Source organism: Elephas maximus, chromosome 12, assembly GCF_024166365.1.
Source record: "Elephas maximus indicus isolate mEleMax1 chromosome 12, mEleMax1 primary haplotype, whole genome shotgun sequence".
In the NCBI taxonomy this organism is placed as follows: domain Eukaryota; kingdom Metazoa; phylum Chordata; class Mammalia; order Proboscidea; family Elephantidae; genus Elephas; species Elephas maximus.
In genome coordinates, this window is record NC_064830.1 from 109924087 (window position 1) to 109948092 (window position 24006).

Sequence of the window (24006 nt, forward strand, 5' to 3'; positions counted from 1 at the left end):
AGCTCCTGTCTGGAAGGGAGATGAGAAGGCAGAAGGGGTCAGAAGCTGGCCTAATGGACACGAAAACAGAGCGTGGAGGGAAAGGGTGTGCTGTCTCATCAGGGGGAGAGCAATTAGGTGTATATAGCAAGGTGTATATACATTTTAGTATGAGAGACTGTCTTGATTTGTAAACTTTCACTTAAAGCACAATAAAAATTAATAAAATAATAAAGTTTATGGCATTTATGAGATAATTAGAAATCTGAACACTGAATAATTGATAAAATTAAGGAATGATTGCCTTTTAAGGTATGTAAATGATATTGTGGTTTGTTTTTAAAAAGGGTGGTGGCCTTACCTTTTAGAGAAACATACTGAAATCTTTAAAAAATGGTGAGATGCTTGAGATTTACTTCAAAATAATGCATGGGGGGTGGGATGAGGGGAGGCATAGATGAAACAAGATTGGCCGGGAGTTGATAATTGTTGAAGCTGAGTGACGAGTACACGGAGTTTCATTATACTATTCTATTTCCCTCCACATATGTTTGAAATTTTTTATAATAAAATGGTTTTAAAAAGAGAGAGAATAAATACATCTTCTGTACTGATAGAAAAAGATCCCTCAGAAACCCCTTTCTCCTGCATTATCAAGAAGCTCGGCCCCTCTATACGTTATCTTTCACGTGAGCATATAAATATGTTTAATATCACCCATATGTTAAAAAAAGATTTTTCCTTGGCTTCTTGTCCCGAAGCAGATGTCACCCCATTTCTTTATTCACCTTCTCAAGAGTCATCTCACCCTGATTTAACCGTCTCACCGCCCACAAGCCAGCCAGCCATTCCTGCCTGCCCCGCGCCCACCACTCCACAGAAGCTGCTCTTGGCAAAGTCACCAGTGGTCTCCAGGTTGCCATGGCCAATGGTCACTTCTGGATCCGGGTCTTATTCACTCTCTGCAGCTTTCAACATAGTTGACTGCTTCCTCCTCCTCAGAATCCTCCGTGTCCTGCACTTTGCACCACCACCCTCACCTGGCCTTCCTCCTCCTCAGAATCCTCCGTGTCCTGCACTTTGCACCACCACCCTCACCTGGCCTTCCTCCTCCCTTGATGCCCATTTCTTCTCAGTCTCCCTCCTGGAGTCTTCCTCTACTTGACTGCAAGTGTCCTCGCTCCTGGGCTTTCTTCCTGAAACGCACTGTCTCCTTTGATCAGCTCAACCATTCCCATGGTTTAACAGGGACCTCTGAGCCCTACACTCATGCATCCAGAGAGGTAGTAGAAGGCAGTGGTTAGTGGTAGTGGTAGCAGTCATAGAGAGCAGGGGTTAACGGCACAGCCTCTGGATCTCACCCACTTGGAACTGGATCATGACTCAGCAGCTTCCAAACTGTGTGACTTGGGGAAATTCATTAACCTCTCTGTGGCTTGACTCTCTCGTCTATAAAGAAAACCAAAACCAACTCAAACCCATTGCTGTCGAGTCAATTCCAACTCATAGTGACCCTACAGGACAGAATAGAACCGCCCCTTAGGGTTTCCAAGGAGCTCCTGGTGGGTTCAAACTGCCAACCTTCTGGTTAGCAGCCAAGCTCTTAACCGCTGCGCCACCAGGGCTCCCACCTGTAAAGAGGGGATTATAAATAACCCATATACCTTCTCAGAGCCAATATGAGTATTAAATGAGTTAATGGAGATAAAGCACTTAGAACGGTCCAGACACCTGAGACCTGGCCTTAATTTCTCCCTCTCCCTCATCACCATCCCCTTCCCCTTTCCTGCCCATCCAATTCACCAAATCATGTTGATTCTAAGTCCAAAAGATATCTCAAATCTCTCTACTTCTATCTCCTTGGTCACCCCCAGCACCTCCTGTCATGTCCCCCCTGACGACTGCAGCAGTATTCTAGCTGATTCCTTCCTCTCCTTTTCTTCCTGCCCAGTTCACTCCTCTTCCCTCCACTCCCTACCATTATCCCCAGCTTGGATCAACTGAAGCTCACTTCTCCCACCTCATACTTGCCTTTCTTTCCTTGCTCCCTCTGCTCCAGCTCCCACTGCCTTCCCCTCTGTTCTTCTAACACATCAAGGTCTTTGCCACCTAGGGCCTTTAGCACCTGCTGCTCTCTCTGCCTGGAACACTTTCCCTCCTGCTGTTAGCACAGCTGTTTCCTTCACGTCCTTCAGGTTTCATCTTACCAGAGGCCTTTCCTTACCACCTGTCTTAGTCATCCAGTGCTGCTGTAACAGAAACACCACAAATAGATGACTTTAACAAAGAGAAATTTATTTCCTCACAGTAAAGCACACTATAAGTCCAAATTCAGAGCATCAGCTTCAGGCGAAGGCTTTCTCTCACTGTTGGCTCTGGAGGAAGGTCCTTGTCATCAATCTTCCCCTGGTCTAGGAGCGCTTCCATGCAGGAACCCCAGGTCCAAAGGACGTACTCTGCTCCCAGCATTGCTTTCTTTCTTTTTTTTTTTAATTAATTTATTTATTTAGTGTGCTTTAAGTGAGTTTACGAATCAACTCAGTCTCTTATACAAAAAGTTATACACAGCTGGCTATGTAGTCCTAGCTGCTCTCCCCCTAATGAGACGGCACACTTCTTCTCTCCACCCTGTATTCCCCACGTCCATTCAACCAGCTTCTGTCCCCCTCTGCCTTCCCATCTTGCCTTTAGACAGGAGTTGCCCACATAGTCTCATGTGTCTACTTGTGCCAAGAAGCTCACACCTCAACAGTATCATCTTCTATCTTGTAGTCCAGTCCAATTCCTGTCTGGAGAGTTGGCTTTGGGAATGGTTCCAACCTTCGGCTAACAAAGGGTCTGGGGACCATGGCCTCCAGGGTCCCTCCAGTCTCAATCAGACCATGAAGCCTGGTCTTTTTACAAGAATTTGAGATCTGCATCCCACTGTTCTCCTGCTCCATCAGAGATTCTCTGTTGTGTTCCCTGTCAGGGCAGTAATGGGTGGTAGCCAGGCACCATCTAAATCTTCCAGCCTCAGGCTGATAGAGTCTCTGGTTTATGTGGCCCTTTCTGTCTCTTGGGCTCATCTTTACCATAATGCCTTTGGTGTTCTTCATTCTCCTTTGGTCCAGGTGGATTGAGACCAATTATTGCATCTTAGATGGCCACTTGCTAGTGTTTAACACCCCAGATGCCTCTCACCAAAGTAGGATGCAGAATGTTTTCTTAATAGGTTTTGTTATGCCAACTGACCTAGATGTCCCCTAAAATCATAGTCCCCAGTGCCCCATCCCTGCTACTCTGGCATTTGAAGCATTTGGTGGTATTCAGGAAACTTCTTTTCTTTTGGTTTAGCCCAGTTGTGCTGACTTCCCCTATATTGTGTATTGTCCTTTCCTTCACCTAAAATAATTCTTGTCTACTATCTAGTTAGTAAATACCCCTCTCTCTCCCTCCCCACCTTCGTAACCATCAAAGAATATTTTCTTCTGTTTAAACTTTTTCCAGAGTTCTTATAATAGTGATCTCATACAATATTTGTCCTTTTGCAACTAATTTCACTCAGCATAACGCCTTCCAGATTCATCCATGTGATGAGATGTTTCACAGATTCACTGTTGTTCTTAATTATTGTGTGGTATTCCATTATGTGAATATACCATAATTTATTTATCCATTCATCCACTGATGGGCACCTTGGTTGTTTCCATTTTTTGCTATTGTGAACAGTGCTGCAGCGAACATGGGTGTGCATATATGTATTCATGTGAAGGCCCTTATTTCTCTAGAATATATTCCAAAGAGTGGAATTGCTGAGTCATATGGTAGTTCTATTTCTAGCTTTTCAAGGAAGTGCCAAATCAATTTCCAAAACGGTTGTACCATTCTACGTTCCCAGCAGCAATGTATAAGTGTTCAGTCTCTACACAACCTCTCCAACATTTATTATTTTGTGTTTTTTTGGATTAACACCAGCCTCGTTGGGGTAAGGTGGGATCTCATTGTAGTTTTTATTTGCATTTCTCTAATGGCTAATGGTCATGAACATTTCCTTATGTATCTGTTAGATGCCTGAATGTCTTCTTTGGTGAAGCCAGCACTGCTTCTTGGTGATATGAGGTAACGCTGTCTCTCTGCTCGCTTCTCTTTTATATCCCAAAAGAAACCAGCTCAAGACACAGTCCAATCCTGTAGATTGAGTTCTGCCTCATCAACACAACTGCTGCCCATCCCCCCTCATTAACATCATAGGATTTACAACACAAAGGAAAATCATCTCAGATGACAAAACAGTGAACAATCACAATACCAGGAAACAAGGCTCAGCCAAATTGATATACACATTTTTGGGGGGACACAATTTAATCCATGACACCACCCTACCTAACCTCACCACCCCCACTGAAGTTCTCACAATTTGTACTTAAATATTTATTTGTTTATGGCCTGTCTCCCCCACTGGAGTTTAAATTCCTGGAAGTACCAAAGCTAAAACCAAACCAGTTGTCGTCAAGTCAATTCCAAGTCACGGTGCCCACGCGTGCACAGCAGAACGGTGCTCCATAGGGTTTCACGGCTGTGACCTTTCGGAAGCAGACCATCAGGCCCTTCCTCCCAGGTGCCTCTGGGTGGGTTTGAACTGTCGACCTTTCAGTTTGTAGCCAAGCGCTTAACTGTTTGCGCCACCCAGGGACCCCTGGCTTGAAGAACAGGGCCATGTCATTGCCATATCCCCAGCTCTACATATCATGCTGGGCATTACCAGCTGTTAACAGTAAAATATTTGTTGAGTGAATTATTGATTGTTGACTTAGAAAGAAAGTCAGTTGTGGACCCACGTGTATACCACTGCGGGAATTGTGACTGTTAGTCCACAAACTTACACGTTCAATTACATTATTTTTTATAATTCATCTTAGTTTCCACCCTTTAAGCAGCATCCTTCCAAAGTAGCAGCTGGAAACAAGTTTAACTTCAGTCCTCTTGAGACTGGGCCATAATTCCAGAATATTAAGCAGGGACAAATTTGCCATAGGGGTGAGAAGAAGGCTGGGTACTGGACAGCACACAGCCCTCAGGCAGCAGTGTTCACTGCACAGATGTCTGTCATCCTGTCTCAATGGCCCCTGTCCTACCTACGTGACCCTAATACATGGCATAAACAGTATACGAAACATTACTAACAATGCACAAACACGAGAAGAGAAACTAGATAACTGGGAGCTCCTAAAAATCAAACACTTACACCCGTCCAAAGACTTCACCAAAAAAGACAACCTATGGACTGGGAAAAAAATTTTGTCTACAACAAGTCCAGTCAGCATCTAATATCTATAATCTACAAGACACAGCAAAAACTCAACAACAAAAAGACAAATAACCCAATTAAAAAATGGCAAAGGATATGAACAGGTTCTTCACCAAAGAAGACCTTCGGGTAGCTAAGAGATACATGAGGAAGTGCTCACGATCATTAGCCATCAGAGAAATGCAAATTAAAACTACAATGAGATACCATCTTACCCCAATGAGGCTGGTGTTAATCCAAAAAACACAAGAAAACAAGTGTTGGAGAGGCTGTGGAGAGACTGGAGTACTTATACACTGCTGGTGGGAATGCAAAATGTTACAACCACTTTGGAAATTGATTTGGTGCTTCCTTAAAAAGCTAGAAATAGAAGTACCATAAGATCCAGCAATCCCACTCCTTGGAATACATCCTAGAGAAATAAGAGCCCTCACACGAATAGATATATGCACACCCATATTTATTGCAGCACTGTTTACAATAGCAAAAAGATGGAAACAACCTAGGTGCCCATCAACAGATGAATGGATAAACAAATTATGGTATATTCACATGATGGAATACTACATGATGATAAAGAACAATAAAGAATCCCAGAAACATGACATGGATGAATCTGGAAGGCATTATGCTGAGTGAAATTAGTCAGTGGCAAAAGGACAAATACTGTATGAGACCACAATTATAAGAACTCAAGAAAAGATTTAAACACAGAAGAAAACATTCTTTGATAGTTTCAAGGGTGGGGAGGGAGGGACAGGGGCATTCACTAACTAGATTAAAAAAAAAAAAACTAGATAGTAGACAAGAATTATCTTAGGTGAAGGGAAGGACAACACACAGTGCGGGGGAAGTCAGCACAGCTCGACTAAACCAAAAGCTAAGAAGTTTCCTGAATACAACCAAACACTTCGAGGGACAGAGTAGCAGGTAGAGGGGTCTGGTGACCATGGTTTCAGGGCTCAACTAGGTCAACTGGCATAACAAAGTTTATTAAGAAAACATTCTGCATCTCACTTTGTTGAGAGGCATCTGGGGTCTTAAACACTAGCAAGCAGCCACCTAAGATGCATCAATTGGTCTCAATTCATCTGGAGCAAAGAATGAAGAACACCAAAGACACAGGGTAATTATAAGCCCAAGAGACAGAAAGGGCCACATAAATCAGAGACTACATCAGCCTGAGACCAGAAGAACTAGATGGTGCCTGGCTACCACTGATGGCTACCCTGACAGGGAACACACCAGATAATCCCTGATGGAGCAGGAGAATAGTGGGATGCAGATCTCAAATTCTCGTAAAAAGATCAGAATTAATGGCCAGACTGAGACTAGAGGGACCCCAGAGGTCATCATCCCCGGGCCCTCTACCAGCCCAAGATTGGAACTATCCTGAAGCCAACTCTTCAGTCAGGGATTGGACTGGACTCTAAGACAGAAAATGATACTGGTGAGGAGTGAGCTTCTTGGCTCCAGTAGACACATGAGACTATGTGAGGAGCTCCTGTCTGGAGGCGAGATGAGAAGTCAAGGGGAACAGGAGCTGGTTGAATGGACATGGGGAAGACAGGGTGGAGAGGAGTGTGCTGTCTCATTAGGAGGAGAGTAGCTAGGAGTACATAGCAAGGTGTATATAAGTTTTTCTATGAGAGACTGACTTGAATTGTAAACTTTCACTTAATGCACAATAATTTTTTTTAAAAAAGGAGAGTGTTGACATGTCGTAGGGTTGGCAACCAATGTTACAAAACAATGTGCATTAATTGTTTAATGAGAAACTAATTTGCTCTGTAAAACTTCATCTAAAGCACAATAAAAATCTAAGAATTTATTAAAGATAAACCTAAAAAAAACTAAGATTCTGCCTTGGGAACTGGGATGGCTGGGGGTAGCACATGGTGTCCCACCTCTGGAATACCCTCCCCCACCCAAGACCCCTGCACCTGGCTAGCCCCTCCTCACCTGTCAGATCTCCATTCAAGCCTTGCTTCTTCAGAGCCACCATCCTGACCCCAGGGCCAGGTCAGAGTCTTGGTTTTCTACCCTCAGAGAACCACCTTCCTTTGCATGTTTACTCAGTACCTAACCCTCCAGACTGCACGTTCTGTGAGCCGACCTCGCTCATCCTTGTATCCCCAGTGCCTAGCACATAGTAGCATTCAATAAAGGCTCCAAAAGTCAGGCAGGGGAGACTGGACTGGTGTTTCTCAACAGGAGAGGAGGGTGCTGGGTTTCAACACACAGAAACTTCCTCCACCATCACCCCGTCACTCTTAAAGGAAAGGGGTCCTCACCCTGCCCGCTTTAAGAAACTGCTTGTGAGGAGGCTGTCACTGGGAACACACTTGAGTCTAGAGGCAGAAGGTGCTGGCAACCCCGGCTGTACGCAGGGGCCTGCGGGAGCACGTGGAGCAGAGAAGTGGACCTGAGGACTGGGGAAATGTTTGGAGGGGAGGAGGAGCCAGGTGGGGCGTGGGGCGGCAGAAAGGTACCCCAGAGATGTTCTTCACACCAGAGAAGTGAGATGATCGCATGCGGTCCTTGCCTTCTATTCTTGGTCCCCAGAGCCTCCTCACCGGCTCTGAAGAATGGAAATACAGCACACAATCCACCACGTGGTGTGGTTAGTTCATTTGCTTGCTGCTGTGTTCACGGCTGTGTCTAGAAAGGTGCCTGGCACATATTAGAGACTCCAATAAAGTGTTGACTGTTGAATGAAGGGAGGAAGGAACCAATGTTCTCAAGGAGCTGGGTGAGTCATGAGGGGAGGGGACGCACCAGTTAACAGGCCCCTGGGGATTACCATTCCCACGTGGGAACAGTTGCTGTGCAGATTAAACAAGATAATGTATATTAAAGTCCTGGCACATGGAAGCAGCTTAATAAACTCAGGTTCAAAATTTACAGAACCCAGGCAAAACGGGAGGACGCTAGGCAGGAAGTCAGGTAGGGGCCTCCTAGGGACAGCCCCACGGGAAACCTTGAGGGATCTTCCAGGAGCCCCCACCCGGCCCCCTGCACAGCTGACACCCTGTCCCACCCTCCCAGAGGGCAGGAATTTGCCCCGTGACCTTCCTAGGCGCACTCCTGTCGCCATGGCGACCAGCCTTTGAACAAGCAGCCTGATTGTCCCTGCTCAGTGGGGCAGGTGAAACCTGGCCACGTGACCGATACTGGGCCAGGTGCAATTACAGGACACCCGCTGCCTCCCCGCCTTAACCCATTCAACCCTGCCGCTGCCACCAGTGCGAAGAGTCCCTGCTGCCACAGCCCTTTGGCCCTCAGTCGCCCTCTGGAAGGGCTGTGAGGAAAAACTGGAGCAGTCAGCAGGAGTCTCGCCACTGGAAGGAGTCCAGGCTGGGCCATGCAAGGGCTGAGAGATAGGAGCGGTTACTTCAGGTCCCTATTTGGTCACCCATAAAATCAGGGTAACACCTCCCACTTCACAGAAAGGTTGTGGCTGTGTGAAAAAGGTGCAGGAGTGTAGGTGACCTCCTCAGGAGTGTAGGTGACCTCCTCGTGGAGGCAGGGCCTTCCCCTGTTCTGCACTCCAGGACTCCCCCTACATCCATCTCAGCAGGTCAGGGGCTCCACAGGCCTCCCCTCCAGTGGTTTGACAACCCAGGAGGGAGCCCCTCAACTGCTAACAGCAAGTAGACTGGCCCACTCCTAGGGGAAGGGGTAGGCGGCCCCCAGCTGGCCCTCCCCCACACACTATGGCCAGGCCTCCCCATGCAACAGAACTACCCCCCACCCCTCCTCTTGAGTGCTCAAGTGGAAACCTCGAGCAGACTGGTTTTTCTGCTTGCCAGGCTCTCCCCAGCCACATGAGACAGCTGGGGTCCAAACATCTCTGGGCTGTTTCTGCCCCCAGATCCAGGGCTCTCTGGCTCCCGGGCAGATGGTCAAGGGTCTTGGGCCAGGCTCCCATTACCCAGCTAAACACTAGGCTGGTGGGAAGGGGGAGCTCTTTGAACTCACCTTTGAAATACTACCTGAGTCACCAAGACTGTGTCAACCCCCTTCACCCTCCTCCACCAATGCTAGAAAAACACCCTGCTTGGTTGTCTCCTCCGAGGACCCCTCCCACATCCTGGACCATTCCCATGCAGGGCTCAGATGTTCTCCTCACTCCCCTAGGAACTATGCTGGCAGCGAACATTCACAACACCTGCTACGTTTCGAGTCCCCAGTGACCTCAAAGCCCTCCTCAGATTGGAACAAAGCACCCGGTGAGTCCCCATGCTGACTCAAGATTCAGACCACTTTCTTAGGCAATGAGATGGAGTCTTGAAGTGAGGACATACCCTACCGGTCCCCCTCACACCATCAGGCCAGCCAGAAGGAGGTGGGGGAGGGGCAGGTAGCACCCTAGCTGGACCAGGTGTCATCTCCTGGAGGGGGCATGTCTTAGTTATCAAGGGCTGCTACAATAGAAATAGATGGCTTTAACAAACAGGAATTTATTCTCACAGTCTAGTAGGCTAGAAGTCCGAATTCAGGGCACCAGCTCCAGGGGAAGGCTCTCTCTCTGTGTCAGCTCTGGGGGAAGGTCCCTGTCATCAATCTTCCCGTGGACTAGGAGCTCCTCAGTGCAGGGACCCCATGTCCAAATGATGTGCTCTGCTCCCAGCTCTACTTTCTTGGTGGTAGGAGGTCCCTTTCCTCTCTGCTGGCTTCTCCCTTTTGTATCTCAAACGATCCCAAAAACCCACTGCCATCGAGTCGATTCCGACTCATAGCAACCCTAGAGGACAGAACAGAACTGCCCCATAGAGTTTCCAAGTAGCGCCTGGCAGATTCAAACTGCCGACCTTTTGGTTAGCAGCCGTAGCACTTAACCACTACGCCACCAGGGTTTCCATCTCAAAAGATATTGACTCAAAATACAACCTAATTTTGAAGATTCAGTCCTGCCTCATTAACATAATTGCCTCTAATCCTGCCTCAAAACATCATAGAGATAGGATTTACAACAAAAAAAATCACACCAGATGACAAAATGATGGGCAATCACACAACACTGGGAAACATGGCCTAGCCAAGTTGACACACATTTTTGGGGACACAATTCAATCCATAACAGGGCACCTGGCCCAGCCCCCAGATAAACCTTCACCTAAGCCTCAGCTAGTGCCCTGACCTTCTCCATGATCGTTCGATAAAATTACTATTGCCTTTTCTACCAGAATGATCCAAAGCTCCAAGCCCAGGCCTCCAGGAGCCCCCAGCCTGTGGTGGGCACAGACGAGGCCAGCTCTGTAACACGACAAGCAGACTCCTATAATGCCTGGAGACCATGGAGTGGAAGAGGCTGATTTCGGTGGGGAAATCTGGGAAGGCTTGAGGAGGAGGTGGCACCTACACTGGACCTTAAAAGCTGTGTAGGACTGGGGCAACTGGATACCATCTGGAAGGCAGCGCAGCACCCCAACAGGTGGAGCGGAGATTAAGATGTCAAGGAGCCCGGGGTGCCTGGCTGGGCAGTAAAATAATGGCGATTAGGGGTGAAAAGGTAGATTGGATAAGACTGCAGAGGGGGGGCTTGGAAAGCTCTGAGGAAGTTTCAACTCTCAACTTTAGGGATGGGGCATCCTTGAAGGTTTTTGAGCAGAGAAATGCTAGAATTATGTTGGCTGTAAGAAGGGATGGACTTCAGGGGAAGCCAGCTAAGACCTGAGACAATGCCACTACGGCCACCACGACCCCAAAGTGGGGAAGGAGATGGCAGCGGGTGAGGATTCAAGGAAGGCCATTTTCGCGCAAGATGCGCTGTGTTTTGGGGGTGCAAGCTCATTTGGGGCTCACTTCTCTGCTGGTGAATCCGAGCTATTTCAGTTCAGTCCAGTAAACGCTTCCGCCCTACAAACACCTGGCCGGGGTTTCACCTGGCCTCCCACCTTGACCAGCCGGACCCGAGCTGTGGCTTCAGCTCTGCCCCTTGGGCGAGTCACTGGCCCTCCCTGCACCTTAGCTCCCCCGCCCGCAGAGGGGAACCTAGAAACGCTGCCTAGTCTCCCCTAGGTCTCTCTAAAGGCAACAGCTTCAGGCCTGGAAAGGGGAGCCTGGCCCGTCTGCGGACCACGGCGCCCCCGAGCTGGCGCCCGGGCGAGAGCCGCTCCGGCACCCCGCGCCCACCCCGCGCCCCGGAGCATGGCGCCCTCCCACGGCGGCGCGTGAAGCAACCCGGCAGCGCGCCCGCGGGCCCAGCGCCGACCAAGGCAGGGCCCCGCGGCCGCCCAGAGCTCGCGCCCCGAGCCGAGGAGTCACGGCGGCGGGAAGCGGGCTCCCGGGCTCCGGCGCCGACTCCCGCCCGGGCTCTGCGCGGGGAAAGCCGGGGCCAGTAGCCGACGCGGACCCCCACGGGGCGTGGCCAGGGGCGGTGCTCCGGGCGGTGGGCGGGACCCCGAGGGGATTACGTAATGGCGAAGACGGCGCTCGGCGAGTACGTAAAACGTGGCCGACGGCGGAACGACGCGGGGGCGGGGAGTGGGCGGACCCGCGGCTGGGCGGAGCGCCAGGGAGGCGGGGCGTAGGTGGGAGGCGGGGCGTAGGTGGGAGGCGGGGCGTAGGTGGGAGGCGGGGCGTAGGTGGGAGGCGGGGCGTAGGTGGGAGGCGGGGCGTAGGTGGGAGGCGGGGCGTAGGTAGGACGCCGGCCGGGAGCCGCAACGTGTACTGGCAGCCGGGCATGCTCCGCTGGGCCCGAGCCTGGGGGCTCCCCCTTGGGGGCCGCGGGCCCTCCCGCCCCAGCTTCTCAAGGGTCCCCGTCGCAACCAGCAGCAGCGGCGGCGGAGGCGGGGCCGAACCGAGGTCAGTGGCGGCGGCCGGTGGGAGGCCGTCTCCGGTCCGGCTCCTCCCCGTCCCACCTGCCCGGATGCCCCGGTTCCCTCCCTGGGTGCCGTTCTGCTGCCGACGCGGACCCTCCCTCCATCCCCGTCCCTCCGCCAGGCCGCTGCCGCTTTCCTACACGCTCCTGGACGGGGAGGCCGGCAGCCCCGCCCTCGTCTTTCTGCACGGGCTCTGCGGCTGCAGGAACAACTTCAGCTCCATCGCCAAGGCCGTGGCCCAGCAGACGGGCAGGAAGGTGAGCTTCCGGGCGGGGCCGGGGGCGGGGCCGGCCTCTCAGCCCACAGTGCCGGGGGCGGGGCCGGGGGTGGGGCCGGCCTCAGTCCTCACTGCTGGGGCGGGGCCGGGGGCGGGGCCGGCCTCAGCCCACAGTGCCAGGGGCGGGGCCGGGGGTGGGGCCGGCCTCAGTCCTCACTGCTGGGGCGGGGCCGGGGGCGGGGCCGGCCTCTCAGCCCACAGTGCCGGGGGCGGGGCCGGGGGTGGGGCCGGCCTCAGTCCTCACTGCTGGGGCGGGGGCGGGGCCGGCCTCAGCCCACAGTGCCGGGGGCGGGGCCGGGGGCGGGGCCGGCCTCAGTCCTCACTGCTGGGGCGGGGCCGGGGGCGGGGCCGGCCTCTCAGCACACAGTGCCGGGGGCGGGGCCGGGGGCGGGGCCGGCCTCAGTCCTCACTGCCGGGGCGGGGCCAGCCACAGCCCTCACTGCTGGGGGCGGGGCCGGACCCTCAGCCCTCACTGCTGGGGGCGGGGCCGGGGCCGGGGGCGGGGCCGGCCTCAACACTCAAGGAACTTAACCCGCAGTAGAGTGAAAGGAGCTGCCCTTCCAGGGATGGAGGTTAAACCCACGTTCTTTCTCGCGTCCTCCGGTCCATCCAGACCTGCATCAAACAAACTCGCCCTAGATCTGCGTCTGCGTGCGCCGCACTGAGCTAGGCTGAGTTGTCCTGTGCCTAGGCTCCGTCACCCCCTCCGCAAAGGGGGCAGACCCTGCCTGTTCACCGGGCAGGACAGGGAGCCCCTGACCTCTCACGGCAGCCCGCCTTTTGTGCTCCGAATATTGGAAATCCTTGGAGCGTCTTTCCAGCCTTCTCTGGGGTTGTCACCTAGCCAGGCCAGACCTTCAGAGATGCTGTTACACCCCCTTGGGTCTTCTCTGGCAGAGTAGCCCCAAGATTCTCACCTGGACCTCCTGCGTCTGGGAACTGGGTCGTCTATCACCATCCCTTCCCCCCGGTCAGGATCTGTCCCCAGGTTCCACACCATGTGACCTGCAATTCCTGCCAGGCCTTTGACGTCTAGGCCCCGGAGGTGGATGCCAGCTGTGCCCCCGCCCCCCCCCCACTCCTCAGGTGCTGACAGTGGATGCCCGGAACCATGGTGACAGCCCCCACAGCCCAGACATGAGCTACGAGGCCATGAGCCAGGACCTTCAGGACCTCCTGCCCCAGCTGGGCCTGGTGCCCTGTGTCCTCGTTGGCCACAGCATGGGAGGCAAGACAGCCATGCTGCTGGCACTGCAGAGGGTGAGCTGTAGCCCTGGGCTCTCCTCCCACCCGTATAGGCCCTGAGTGCCCAAGAGGCAGTCTGGGACCAAGTGAGCCTTGGATGGCTGAGGTGGAGAAGTTCCGGCCCCAGGAGCTGTGTGACGCCCTCGTGCCATCTGAGGCTGCTCCACAGTCTGGTTTTCTCCCACAGCCAGACCTGGTGGACCGCCTGATTGCTGTGGACATCAGCCCAGCAAGGACCACGTCCATCTCAGACTTCCCGTCCTACTTGGCTGCCATGAGGTCCTTAGACATCCCAGATGAGCTACCCCGCTCCCGTGCCCGCAAACTGGCTGATGAGCAGCTCAGCCCTGTCATCCAGGTGATGCCCCCGTGTCCCTAGATGGTGCGGAGGGGTGGGACCTGTCAAGAAAGGAGTGGTGACCCCAGGCCTCACAGTGACCTCCAGGCTACTGGACCTCCACAGGACATAGTTACACGGCAGTTCCTGCTCACAAACCTGGTGGAGGTGGATGGGCGCTTTGTGTGGAGGGTGAACTTGGATGCTTTGGCCCAACATATGCAGGAGATTTTGGCCTTCCCACCTCGACAGGAATCTTACCCCGGGCCAACCCTCTTCCTCCTTGGTGGCAACTCCCAATACGTGCAGTAAGCCAGGCTGCCAGGGCGGGGGACATGCCTTACTCACCCAGCCCCCAACCTGGTATCCTTCCTGGGGGAGTCCTCTAAGGGCCTGGAAACAGCCCTGGGCTCACCGGCTCATGAGGCTCCCCATCTCTTCTCACCATCCCCTCTTCCCGCTTTGCCTCCACTTCTGTTTCTCTTTCCCTGTCTTTCTACTTTCATCTCTCCTCGGTGGTCTTCTCTGTGTTGATAGCCCCAGTCACCATCCTGAGATTAGGAGACTCTTTCCTCGGGCCCAGATGCAGACGGTGCTGAACGCTGGCCACTGGGTTCACGCTGACCGCCCACAGGACTTCATAGCTGCCATCCGAGGCTTCCTGGCCTGAGACCTCTGCAGTGCTCGCAGGAGGAGGTGTGAACCCCCAGGCTTCAAGGCCCTACAGCCTCCCCACGTTTGTGCACAGAGGGGTTCAGGCAGGCACTGAAAGGGCACAGGCGTACAGAGGAGGTCAGGCCTGAAGTTTTAATAAAGATGCTGCTGCCAAGGCACTGGGCTGAGCTTTGTCATCACCAACGCCCCCACCGACCCAGGGGGGATCGGGCCCAGGACACCCCTGCAGCTCCAGGGTCCACGTGGCCTCCCAGAGAGCCCCTGGACTCTCTCTGCAGCTGACTCTGGACCCGCTGCCTCACCAGCTGTCGCATGTCCTCCTGTGGGTGGGAGAGCAGGTTCAGGGGCCAACCTGGGCCCTCGCCCTCCCCTCCCGGGCCTGGCCAGCAGTCCCGCTCTACCTCCCAGGCTTCCACCTCCTGCCTCAGTCGCAGCTTCTCTTCCAGGAGTTCTAGCAGCTGGGCTTCCACAGCTCGCAGCTTGGCTCGGCACGTGTCCAGCTCAGCCTCCACGGCCTGCTTCCTGTGGGGGTAGGGCGGGTGGCCTGGGCCTCAGGCCCGCAGATCTGGTGGCTTTTTTTCCAGAAATGCCCAACTGCCCCCTCCTTGCTGTAGCAGGACAGGGCCCTCAGGTGAAATACCCTTGCCCACCAGCCCCTGCAGCAGCTGCTCCTCACTTGGCAATGGCTTCATCCCGCTCCTGAAGGACTTGGTCCAGTGAGGGCTCTCTCTGGGTGCCCCCCAGTGCTCCAGCCACTTGGGATTCTGGGCTCTGTTCAGGGTTGCAGAGGAGGAAGCAGTGACCTGGACCTTGCTTGAGTGAAGTGCCCCACTCTGGGCCCTTCCACCCTGACTTGGCCCAGATGCTGGGAGGGGAGGGCTCTCCTGGTTCTGGAAGTAGAGTAGGGGCGTTGGATCATGCCAAGGGGGTGATAGGTGTGGCCCCTGCCTGGCCTAAGGGCAGGTAGACTGGATGGGGTGTTTGGATCCCAGAGGAGGAAAGGACTTGACACCTACCCCCAGGGCATAGGACGAGGTGGGTTCAGAAGAACACTTACCCCTCAAGGGTCCCAGACAGAGAGGTGGCCTGGTGACTGGGACTCTTGTCAGCTGGGTAGGGCAGGAGGACTGAGCCCTTTGCCTTCTCTTCCGGGGGAAGGCACTCCCTGTCAAGCTCCGCCCCTGGCAGGTCTGCCCAGGGCAAGGAGGAGGCCCGTGCCTCTGCTTCCCTCCTGGATCCTGGAGCCCTCTCCAGGCCCAGAGCTTTCTCAGCTCCTCTGTGGCTGTCACATGCAGGCCCTTACCCCAAGGGGGTACTCTGCCCACATCTGGAGGTGAGAAAGGGGAAGAACCAGGGCTTGGCCCCAAGACTGCTTTATTGCTGAGAAACCTAAGGTACCCAAGCTCACCCTGAAGGGTTGGCATCTTGGCACCTTGAATGACATCATCCACATGTATACCTAACTCAACGGCAGGTCCGTACCTCAGCTGGAAACATGAGAAAGAAAGCTTAGATATTTCTTTCAGACTTTCCCTAACATCTCAAATACTTATCCTCCCTAGTGCTATCTTTGGCTCACTGTTGTTAGGTGCTGTCGAGTAGCTTTCGATTCAGTGATCCTGTGTAAAACAACAAAACACTGCCCAGTCCTGCAGCAGCCTCACAATTGTCGTTATGTTTCACCCTTTTGTTGCCGCCATTGTGTCAATCCACTTTGTTGAAGGTCTGTTTTGCTGACCCTCTACCAAGCGTGATGTCCTTCTCAAGGGACTGGTTTCTCCTGATAACAAGTCCAAAATAAGTAAGATGAACTCTCCTCATCCTTGCTTCTAAGGAGCATTCTGGCTGCACTTTTTCCAGGATAGATTTATTTATTCTTCTGGCAGTCTGTGGTATATTCATTATTCTTCCCCAACACCATCATTCAAAGGCATCAATTCTTTGGCCCTCCTTATTCATCGTCTAGCTTTTGCATGCATGTGAGGCGATTGAAACTACCATGGCTTGGGTCAGGCACGCCTTAGTCCTCAAAGTGACATCTTTGCTTTTTAACATACTTTAAAGAGGTCTTTTGCAGCAGATTTGCCAAATGAAATGATTCGTTTGATTTCTTGACTCCTGCTTCTCTGGGCGTTGAATGTGGATCCAAGTAAAATGAAATTCTTGACAACTTCAATCTTTTCTCCGTTTGTCATGATGTTGCTTGTTGGTCCAGTCGTGAAGATTTTTGTTTACGTTGGGGTGTAGTCATACTGAAGGCTGTGGTCTTTGATCTTTGTCAGTAAGTGCTTCAAGTCCTCTTCACTCTCAGCAAGCAAGGTTGTGTCACCTGCATATCGCAGGCTCACTAAAAAAAAAAAAAAAAAGAAAACCAAACCCATTGCCATCAAGTCAATTCTGACTCATAGTGACCCTATAGAATAGAGTAGAACTGCCCTGTTGGGTTTGTAAGGAGGCTGGTGGATTCAAACTGCTGACCTTTTGGTTAGCAGTGGAGCGCTTAACCACTGCACCACCAGTGCTCCGCAGGCTCACTGTTCCTCCTGTTTTTCCAACTTTCTACACTGAGCAAGGGTGGGTCAGCTGTGCCTTCAGGGGTCTCAGCCGCCACATGTCTCAATGTGAGCACCACATTCCACACCACATTGAGCGTGCACGTATGTAAAACGTGTAAAAGGGAATTTTCCCTGGGCAGAGGCCTTCTCAGCAAAGTTACATCTTGGGGATTACGTCCTTAACTCAGCCCTAAACAGTAAATGCCTCCTTCAGGACCCCAGGGCGCCCCCTGCTGGGTCGTCTCAGTCAGGTGCTCCCCCACAGCTGATGCAAAAACTTCTTTAACTGAGCCCAGGTGAAAAGGTAGGCATCAGCTGTGTCATGGATTGAATTGTGTTCCCCCAAAATGTCTGTTAACTTGGCTAGGTCCTGATTCCCAGTATTGTATGGTTGGCCACCATTTTATGTGATTTTCCTATATGTTGTGAATCCTGTCACTATGATGAAATGAGATGGATTAGTGGCAGTTACATTGATGAGATCTACAAAATTAGGCTGTGTCTTAAGCCAATCTTTTTTGAAATATAAAAGAAAGAAATGAGCAGAGAGACGTAAGAACCTCATACCACCAAGAAGGCAGCGCCAGGAGCAGAGCGTGTCTTTTGGACCTGAGGTGCTCCCTGACTAAGGGAAGATTGATGACAAGGACCTTACTCCAGAGCCAACAGAGAGAAAGCCCTTCCCTGGAGCTGGCGCCCTGAATTCAGGCATCTAGCCTACTGGACCATGAAAGAACAAACTTCTCTTTGTTAAAGCCATCCACGTGTGGTACTTCTGTTATAGCAGCACTAGATGACCAAGACAAGCTGTACCGCAAATACAGCCCTTTTGTCAGGGAGAGCCATTCATCATGTTTTCAGAGCCTGCTCTGTGCCACATCCCAGACAGAACCAGGCTGTCATAGAAGGCAGCAGAGGCTCAGGGGGCAGAGAGAGCACAGAGGAGGCCCCTGTCATACCAGGCTTGTCTTTGAAACTATATCAGACATGTTACTCTTCAATCTTGCTCTTCAGTGTCCAAAAAATATCCTTTTAAAAAAAAAAAACCCTATGGTATCAAACATTGTACCCAGTTGTCATAACTCTTTCATCTCTCAATTTAGGGCAATTCACAGCCTTTCCTTGAGCTTCATGACCCTGACATTTTTTAAGATTACCCAAACCCACTGCCGTCGAGTCCATTCTGACTCACAGGTTGAACTGCCCCATAAGGTTTCCAAGGCTGTAAATCTTTACAGAAGCAGACTGCCACATCTCTCCCACAGAGCAATTGGTGGGTTCGAAACACCAAGCTTTCTTTTAGCAGCCAAACGCTTTAACCGTTGTACCACCAGGGCTCTTCTTTAAGATTATGGGGAAGTTATTTCCAAGACTGCCCTTTAATATGGATGTATCCAATTCTTCCTCATGATTAAATCACCGTTATGCATTGGGGGCTACAAAAATGATGCTGTGTTTTTCTCATATCCAGTGTTAATGGAACCATGCTCACTTGATTAACATGATGTTGCAAAGGCAAAGTTACTTTCTTTCCCTTTGTAATAAATATTGGGGGAGAAGAAATACTTTGAGACCATGAAAAATCCTTTTCATCTCACTTTCACTCCTGGGTTTTAGCACCTATTGATGGTTCATGCCCTAATTAATTATTACTGCAAAGGTTGTCAAATGGTGATTTTCTAGTTTCATCATTCTGTATGCATTTATTATTGGCATTCTATTGAAAAAAGAATTTTCTGTTTCCTCTCCCACATTTATTTATTCATTTAGCTATTTATATCAGGTGGACTCATGGTTTCCTATTTTATTCAATGGACTGTAATCCACTACTGTCATTATTTATTTGATGTTCAGATCGTCCCAGACTTGGTCAGTGGATGCCCCGTACTGCCTTCTTGTTGTTTTGACATATCTCATCATTCTTTAAACACTTCCTTTTTTTCCAGCTCAACAAGACATACCAAGTTCATCTTACATTGCTCTGCACCAGCCTTGGAATTAGCCATTTCTCCCAAGATCCCCCATTCATTTTAGTGAGGAGTGGTATTTAGAAACCAAGATCAGGGTGTTATGTGTGCTTATTACAATTAGAGTGATCCATCTCCCAGGCCCACTCTGTGGACACACATTTATACACAAACATATATACTTATATCTATGTTTATTTCTGTTTCTGTCTACATCTCTTGAAAACCACAAGTTTACATTTGTTGTTGTTGTGTGCTGTTGAGTCAGTTCCAACTTAGCGACCTTAAGCACAACAGAGTGAAACACTGCCTGGTCCTGCGCCATCCCTACGATTGTTGCTATGCTTGAACCCACTGTTGTAGCCACTGTGTCAATTCATCTCCTTGAGGGTCTTCCTCTTTTTCACTGACCCTCTACTTTACCAAACAAGATGTCCTTCTCCTGACTGATCCCTCCTGATAACAAGTCCAAAGTACGTGAGACACAGTTTCACTATCCTTGCTTCCACGGAACGTTCTGGTAGTACTTCTTCCAAGACAGATTTGTTCCTTCTTTTGACAACCCATGGTATATTCAATATTCTTCACCAACACTACAATTCAAAGACATCAGTACTTCTTCGGTCTTCCTTATTCATTCTCCAGCTTTTGCATACATATGAGATGATCGAAAACACCGTGGCATGGGTCAGGCGCACCTTAGTCCTCAAGGAACATCTTTACTTTTTAACACTTAAAGGGATCTCTTGCAGCCGATTTGCCCATGCAATGCATCTTTTGATTTCTTGACTGCTGCTTCCTTGGACGTTGACTGTGGATCCAAGTAAAATGAAATCCTTGACAACGTCAATCTTTTCTCCGTTTATCACGATGTTGCTCATTGATCCAGTTGTGAGGATTTTTGTTTTCTTTATGTTGAGGAGTAATCCATACTGAAGGCTGTGGTCTTCGATCTTCATTAGTAAGTGCTTCAAGTGCTCTTCACTTTCAGCAAGCAGGGTTGTGTCATCTGCATAACACAGGTTGTTAATGAGTCTTCCTCCAGTCCTGATGCCTCATTCTTCTTCATACAGTCCAGCTTCTCAGATTATTTGCTCAGAATACAGATCGCATAAGTATGGTGAAAGGATACAACCATGATGCACATCTTTCCTGACTTTAAACCATGCAGTATCCCCTTGTTCTGTTCTAAGGACTGCCTCTTGATCCATGTACAGATTCCTCATGAGCACAATGAAGTGTTCCGGAATTCCCATTCTTCACAATGTTATCCATAATTTGTTATGGTCCACACAGTCGAATGCCTTTGCATAGTCAATAAAACAAAGGTAAACATCCTCCTGGTATTCTCTGCTTTCAGCCAGGATCCATCCAACATCAGCAATGCTGTCCCTGGTTCCACGTCCTCTTCTGAAACCGGCCTGAATTTCTGGCAGTTCGCTGTCAATACACTGCTGCAGCTGCTTTTGAATGATCTTCAGCAAAATTTTGCTTGCGTGTGATATTAATGGTATTGTTCTATAATTTCCACATTCGGTTGGATCACCTTTCTTGGGAGTTGGATCACCTTTCTTAGGAATAGGCATAAATACGGATCTCTTCCAGTCGGTTGACCAGGTAGCTGTCTTCCAAATTTCTTGGCATAGACGAGTGAGCACCCCCAGCGCTGCATCCGTTTGTTGAAACTTCTCAATTCCTGGAGCCTTGCTTTTTTGCCAGTGCCTTCAGTGGAGCTTGGATTTCTTCCTTCAGTACCATCGGTTCCCGATCGTATGTTACCTCCTGAAATGGCTGAATGTTGGCGAATTCTTTTTGGTATAGTGTCTTTGTGTATTCCTTCTGTCTTCTTCTCGTTCTTCCTGCATCATTTAATATTTTTCCCATACAGTCCTTCAGTATTGCAACTTGAGGCTTGAATTTCTTCTTCAGTTCTTTCAACTTGAGAAATGCTGAGTGTGTTCTTCCCTTTCAGTTTTCTATCTCCAGGTCTTTGTGCACGTCATCCTAATACTTTACTTTGTCTTCTCAAGCTACCCTTTGAAATCCTGTGTTCAGCTTTTTTCCTTCATCGATTTTTCCTTTTTCTTTAGCTACTCGACGTTCAAGAGCAAGTTTCAGAGTCTCTTCTGACATCCATTTAGGTTTTTTCTTTCTCTCCTATCTTTTTAATGACCTCTTGCTTTCTTCATGTATGATGTCCTCCCACAGTTTGTCTGCTCATTTGTATTCAACACATCAAATCTGTTCTTGAGATGGTCTCTAAATTCAGGTGGGATAAACTCAAGGTTGTACTTTGGCCCTCATCAACTTGTTCTAATTTTCTTCAGTTTACATTTAGACCTTGAATTCTAATCCAATGACACAGGTTTCATTCTAACCTTCCTTCTTTCCATCTTTTTACCCATGTGGCAAATGATTAATCGCTGGGCTACTAACCAGAAGATTCAAACCCACCCAGAGGCACTTGGGAAGAAGGGCCTAGCGATCTGCTTCTAAAAGGTCAAAACCAAAACCAAACCGTCGCCTTTGAGTAGATTCTGACTCATGGCAGCCCCATGTGTTACAGAGTAAAATTACTCTACGAAGTTTTCTTGGCTGTAATCTTTATGGAAGCAGATAGGTTTAGTAGTTAGTAGTCAAGTGCAAACCCTTTGTGCCACCCACAAACCTTTCCAAAAGGTCACAGCCATGGAAAAAAACCTATGGAGCACAGTTCTACTGTGAAATACATGAGGCTGCCATGAGTCGAAATCTACTTGATGGCAACTGGTTTGGGTTATTTTTGGTTGTTACTAGTTTTCCCCAATGTGCGGGCTTGGCTCCTGTGGGGCTGCCTTCCCACCCCACTCTGATGGCCTCCTCCTTGTGCATGGCTCTGGCTGCCACTGTGCTATCAAACATATTTCCACAAATATTTACTGAGCACCTACTATGTTCCAGGCAAGTTAGCAAGGCAGACAGAATTCCATGATCTCATGGAGTGCGTATTCCAGGGGGGGAATGGACAATAGACAAACGAACAAGTAGGTAAGATGGTAAGAAGTGCTGTGGAGAAAAATTTTAAGCAGGGAAGTGGAATGAGAAAAAAAAAAAGATAGCTATTTTGTGTAATTTTGTGGTGACCCTAAGGAGATTGCATATACCATTTAGGTGGAAAACAACCATCTAATACATTCTCGTGACTTGATATAATATGGACAGCATCATTCACGGATTCAAAAAGTGCTGTATTTCAAAGCAAAAGTGAAGATGACACAGTTCAAGAAAACTGTGTCCAGGACCTCGAAGGAGGTGCCGGGCGTGACGATGACGCCTGGTGATGACAACGAGAGGCAGAAGTGCAAGCGAAACATCTTAATAAACTGTTTCACAAAACATAAGAGTGGGAAAACAATGTTAATAAATTGTTCCAATGAGTATGTGGTTTTAAATATGCATGTGACACCATCTAAATAAACTAGAGAGTTGATTATTTCATCTGTATCCCTAAAAGTTTAAGTTAGAATATTTGACCGATTTTTTTCTTTTAATCTTTTCATTGGGAAAAGGAAGAAATAACCTTACGTTCAGGCATATAGCAAATTTCGCCCCAAAGCCCCACCCCAGAGCTCACACACAAAGTACAACAGTGGGACCTGTGACCTGACTGCCCACGTCTCTCCCTCCTGAGCCCCCAAGATGGCTGAGCCCTGAGCATCAGGGCTGAGCTGGAAGGATAGAAAGGGGAGGGAGAGCTGTCAGCTGGAGAGGGGCCTGGGCTTTGTGGCTAAATTATCTAGGATTTGAAGGACTGGGCAGCTTATAAACTGTCACCCAATCTTTACGACCTTGTTCATGTTCACTTCTGTGACCCACCCCCACCCCCATTTCCTCATCTGTGGAGTGGAAATAACAGAGGGCCCCTCTGGGTCACTAAGGATAAAGAAGGCACCTTGCACAATGGCCTGAGCTCTGTAAGGAGCTGAGACCAGACCTCCCAGGAGAGGGAAACCAGGGAATTACCTGCCTGATCGAAGAAGGCAACAATGGGAGAAACACACGCACACACACAGGCCCTGGGGCCTGGGTCAGCTGTCCCTCTCATTGTCCACCCCCTGGCCCTACTCCCTGCAGTTTTGCTCCATGGGCAGTTTTGTTCCTGAGTCTGGCACAACCCTCCTCCTCCTCTTCCTCTTTCCCTGCAGCCCCTGCACTCCCCCATCAGTACTCTGTCTCGTCACTGTCAATGTGTCTTTCCCATCAGCCCGAGGGCTTCTGGAGTTCAGATGGTGACCATCATCACCCCAACCTGGGTACACGGTGCTCAACCACTAGAGCGTCTGTGGGGCAATGCCAGCTTTGCCCAGTAGGTGGCAGAAGTTCCCAACATCAGGGATCCTGCAGGCAATAGGTCCCCGCCTAGCCTTCCACCCACTGTCCACCCTCTGGGATGGAAAATCCAAACGCTGCCTAGGGGCTTTGGGAGCTCCCACCTTCCCATCCTTCCCTCAGAGCTCCTTTATGGATACACTGCTCATCCAAGTACCCAAGTGTTCCACACTCCCTAACTCCACAACACACTTTCTGTGTCAGCCTTGAGGAATGGACAAGGAATGTCCTCAGTCCAGCGAGCGCACAGACGCCTGCACAGACCCTATTCACAAGGATGATAAGTACTATAAACGTAAGTCCTTGTGGAGCCACACTGAAGGAGCTCAAAGTTCATTCATCGGTGATGAGGGGCAATTTTCTGGAGGGACTAGCTGGCAGGTCAGGTACAGAGGAACCCGTTGCCGTCAAGTCGATTCTGACTTATTGCGACCCTATAGGACAGAGTAGAACTGCCCCACACAGTTTCCAAGGAGTACCTGGTGG

At 50.3% G+C, this 24006-nt stretch overlaps 1 protein-coding gene and 1 long non-coding RNA gene across 10 annotated transcripts; one reads left to right on the forward strand and one right to left on the reverse strand.

Annotated features, from left to right (window-relative positions):
• The first annotated feature begins 9145 nt into the window (after positions 1-9145).
• Positions 9146-14630, forward strand: ABHD11 (abhydrolase domain containing 11). Of its 8 annotated transcripts, XM_049904191.1 has the most exons (7): positions 9146-9501; positions 10459-11714; positions 12218-12353; positions 13460-13633; positions 13806-13976; positions 14064-14263; positions 14493-14625. In XM_049904191.1, exons 2-7 carry the CDS (start codon positions 11692-11694, stop codon positions 14623-14625), a joined length of 837 nt encoding a protein of 278 aa, XP_049760148.1. In that variant the 5' UTR covers positions 9146-9501; positions 10459-11691. The 8 variants fall into 8 exon arrangements, with proteins under 8 accessions (XP_049760148.1, XP_049760146.1, XP_049760147.1 ...); XM_049904189.1 differs by lacking the exons at positions 9146-9501; positions 10459-11714 and adding an exon at positions 11884-12079; XM_049904190.1 differs by lacking the exons at positions 9146-9501; positions 10459-11714 and adding an exon at positions 11884-12079 and having other exon boundaries at positions 14082-14263.
• Positions 14631-14862: 232 nt separating this feature from the next.
• Positions 14863-15772, reverse strand: LOC126087122 (uncharacterized). 2 transcript variants are annotated; one of them, XR_007519649.1, is made up of 4 exons: positions 15688-15772; positions 15307-15401; positions 15032-15152; positions 14863-14950 (listed from the first exon to the last, which is right to left on the reverse strand). It is a non-coding gene; the product is annotated as an uncharacterized LOC126087122 (long non-coding RNA). The 2 variants fall into 2 exon arrangements; XR_007519648.1 differs by having other exon boundaries at positions 15032-15401.
• Between the last annotated feature and the right edge of the window lie 8234 nt (positions 15773-24006).